This window comes from Cucurbita maxima, unplaced genomic scaffold (genome assembly GCF_002738345.1).
Source record: "Cucurbita maxima cultivar Rimu unplaced genomic scaffold, Cmax_1.0 Cma_Scf00052, whole genome shotgun sequence".
Classification (NCBI taxonomy): Eukaryota; Viridiplantae; Streptophyta; class Magnoliopsida; order Cucurbitales; family Cucurbitaceae; genus Cucurbita; species Cucurbita maxima.
The window spans coordinates 740,329-743,029 of NW_019272068.1; the positions used below are offsets into that span (position 1 = coordinate 740,329).

The 2,701-nt window shown below is 34.9% G+C and overlaps 1 protein-coding gene across 2 annotated transcripts in view; it reads right to left on the reverse strand.

Annotated features, from left to right (window-relative positions):
- Positions 1-2,606, reverse strand: part of LOC111471402 (ras-related protein Rab7) — a 3,496-nt gene extending 890 nt beyond the window's left edge. Inside the window, exons 1-7 of one of the 2 annotated variants that reach the window (XM_023117125.1) lie at positions 2,418-2,606; positions 2,114-2,271; positions 1,999-2,025; positions 1,549-1,648; positions 1,291-1,437; positions 453-533; positions 226-371 (exon numbers count right to left, since the gene is read on the reverse strand). In XM_023117125.1, the coding sequence (XP_022972893.1) occupies positions 226-371; positions 453-533; positions 1,291-1,437; positions 1,549-1,648; positions 1,999-2,025; positions 2,114-2,166 (554 nt within the window). In that variant the 5' untranslated portion in view covers positions 2,167-2,271; positions 2,418-2,606. The remainder of the gene's footprint in view (positions 1-225; positions 372-452; positions 534-1,290; positions 1,438-1,548; positions 1,649-1,998; positions 2,026-2,113; positions 2,272-2,417) is intronic. The other variant, XM_023117126.1, reaches the window with a different exon arrangement.
- Positions 2,607-2,701: the final 95 nt, after the last annotated feature.

Sequence of the window (2,701 nt, forward strand, 5' to 3'; positions counted from 1 at the left end):
AAAAAAAAAAAAAAAAAAAAAAAAAAAAAAAAAAAAAAAAAAAAAAAAAAAAAAAAAAAAAAAAAAAAAAAAAAAAAAAAAAAAAAAAAAAAAAAAAATATATATATATATATATATATACACACGTACACAAAACAAGGTAAATGCTATGTTTTTAGAAACTCTTAAAATCCTAATAACATTGCAATAAATCCTTTCGACAAAATTCACGTTTTAGAAACTTACATATCCTGCTCGTGTTCGTTGGCTAATGCAGTCTTGGCAATGCATAAGAAAGCAGCATCGACATTGTAGTCTTCTTTAGCCGATGTCTCGAAGTAAGGAATATTATCTTTTGAAGCACACCATTCCCTAGCTTTCTTCTCAGAGACCTACAGTAATAATAATCAGATCATCATAAAAACAAAAGGTAAAGCTCAGATTTGACATGTTCAGACATCCTTATAGCTTACCACTCGACTATTCCCACCATCAATGTCGATCTTATTTCCGAGTAATATAAACGGGAACGTCCTAGGGTCAGATGGGTTTGCCTGAAAGATAAAATACTAATTTAGGCGTCATCCAAAATCTGCAAGCAATTGAGACTCGAAATAAACAAAAAGAACAGAACAAATAAACACACTCAAACTCACACAGCCTAAGCATACATGGAGAGCTACGAGCGCACGTATGTAATATCTTTCTTTTAATTATCTAATGGATCATATAAGCCTTCAGTGTTTTTTGTGAGTATAAAACTCCTTTCAGACATCATTGTCCTTTAATCTTTATCTAACTACGGTATCATTACGAACCTAAGAAACATCAATGTTTATCTCAGCGACACAGCACTAAATCATGCATTGCAGTGTAATCCAATTAAAACCACACTGACAATGAGAAGAAGAAAATGAAGAGGCAGGGTATAGCCTTGAAAAGGTAAAGAAACGGGTACACACCAGAATGAAGAATGCCACTCATTCAAAGGCCAAAACAATATTTACAAGCCTGGCACAAATGGCTTCCGAGGTGGTTGTTCCGGTAGTAGCACAGTTTATAATACACAAAGACCTCTAAAGGTGTTTGGAAAAAGCTTAAAGGAGCAAAGGTTATACATTGGCTATTTAAATTAAGACCTAAAACAATAACCCCAAACCATACGAAGTATATAAATCTCAAAAATCGAACTAAAACAACAACCCCAAACCATAATAAAACTTCCTAGTAACAGAGCAGTAATAACCAAGCTCAACAGCAAATACATCCATCAGAAAAATCGAGAAAATTTAAGGAACAGAATTGATTCACCTGTCTGAGAAACTCATCATGCCAATTGTCAAGTGTGTCGAATGACTTCATCACGTTAACATCATAGACTAGAACACAGCAATCTGCCCCTCTATAGAATGCAACTCCAAGACTTTGAAACCTCTCTTGTCCGGCCGTGTCCCATATCTAGCAATGCAAATGTTATAGATTTAACATAAACATGATAATAAAATCATGCCAAAGTGAACACAGCCTCCACGATCCTGAAAGGCAATGATTTTATGAAGTAGAACGTACTTGTAGTGTGACAAGCCTGTCATCAATTTGAAGTTCCTTGGTGACAAAATCAGCACCAATTGTAGCTTTATATTGCTGACTGAACTTCTTATGCACATATCTAAATGGCTAGTTAATGCCCCATATTCCAATTCAACGGTAATGCTAACTCAACATCAATTTCCAACGAATCAAAATCTCAATAAGCTATGTGTTAGAACTAATTCCGAGGAGAAAATAGAAACAAATGGTCAAATAAAATTAAAACCAAAGAAAACACAAATTATTCAAAGATCTCTCACCAACGGAAGATGATTAATCTCATTATTCCACATCAACTGAAGCAAGGGGGCGTACCCAATAAGGAAATGAATGGCAAAATAAGAGGAAGTGAAACATAAATTCCAGGATCGAAAACAAATGCTCAAAACTTAGATCAATACCATTATCAACAAAATTTTCGAAGGATACTGATTCATCAACGACGTCTTACCAACCCTGAAATCAAAATCAAACACCATTCAAATCGAAATCCAAAATTAAACGAGCAGGCAGCAGAGGAACCATAGGTGGTGATTGCACATACCCGCTATCACCGAGAACGATAACCTTAAGCAAAGTCCGTCTACGGAGCGACATGGATACGAAATCAAGGAATGAATGAATGAATGAATCAGCCAATGAGACCTATAAACCTCGGATTCAAATAGCGCAAAATTTGACCCTGTGAGCTAGTTTCGCACCCTGGGTAATGGGAGATATGCTGAATGAATCAATAACGTAATGAATCGAAGTAGAGAAATAAAATGGAAAGAAAAGAATCAAAAGGGGGTGATGATGAGCAAAAAGGGGAGCGGATATTAGAATTTTAGATTCGGAATTTAGAGTACCTTTTCATCCGATTAGCAAAGGGAAAAGGAGGAGAATAAATTATGGGAAGAATCCACGGAGGTGGTTCGTGCCGACTCTTAGAGAAAATGAAGCTGAAATTAAAAAATTGGAAGAACAACCAAACGACACCTGCGCGACTTCTGATGTCCTCTCCGTTTTATCCTTCTTGTTCTGTTCTTTCCAGCTGATTCCATTTCAAGGGACAGATTTTACGATAATATTTTAGGAATATGTTTTTTTTTTTTTTTTTTTTTTTTTTTTTTTTTTTTTTTTTTTTTTTTTT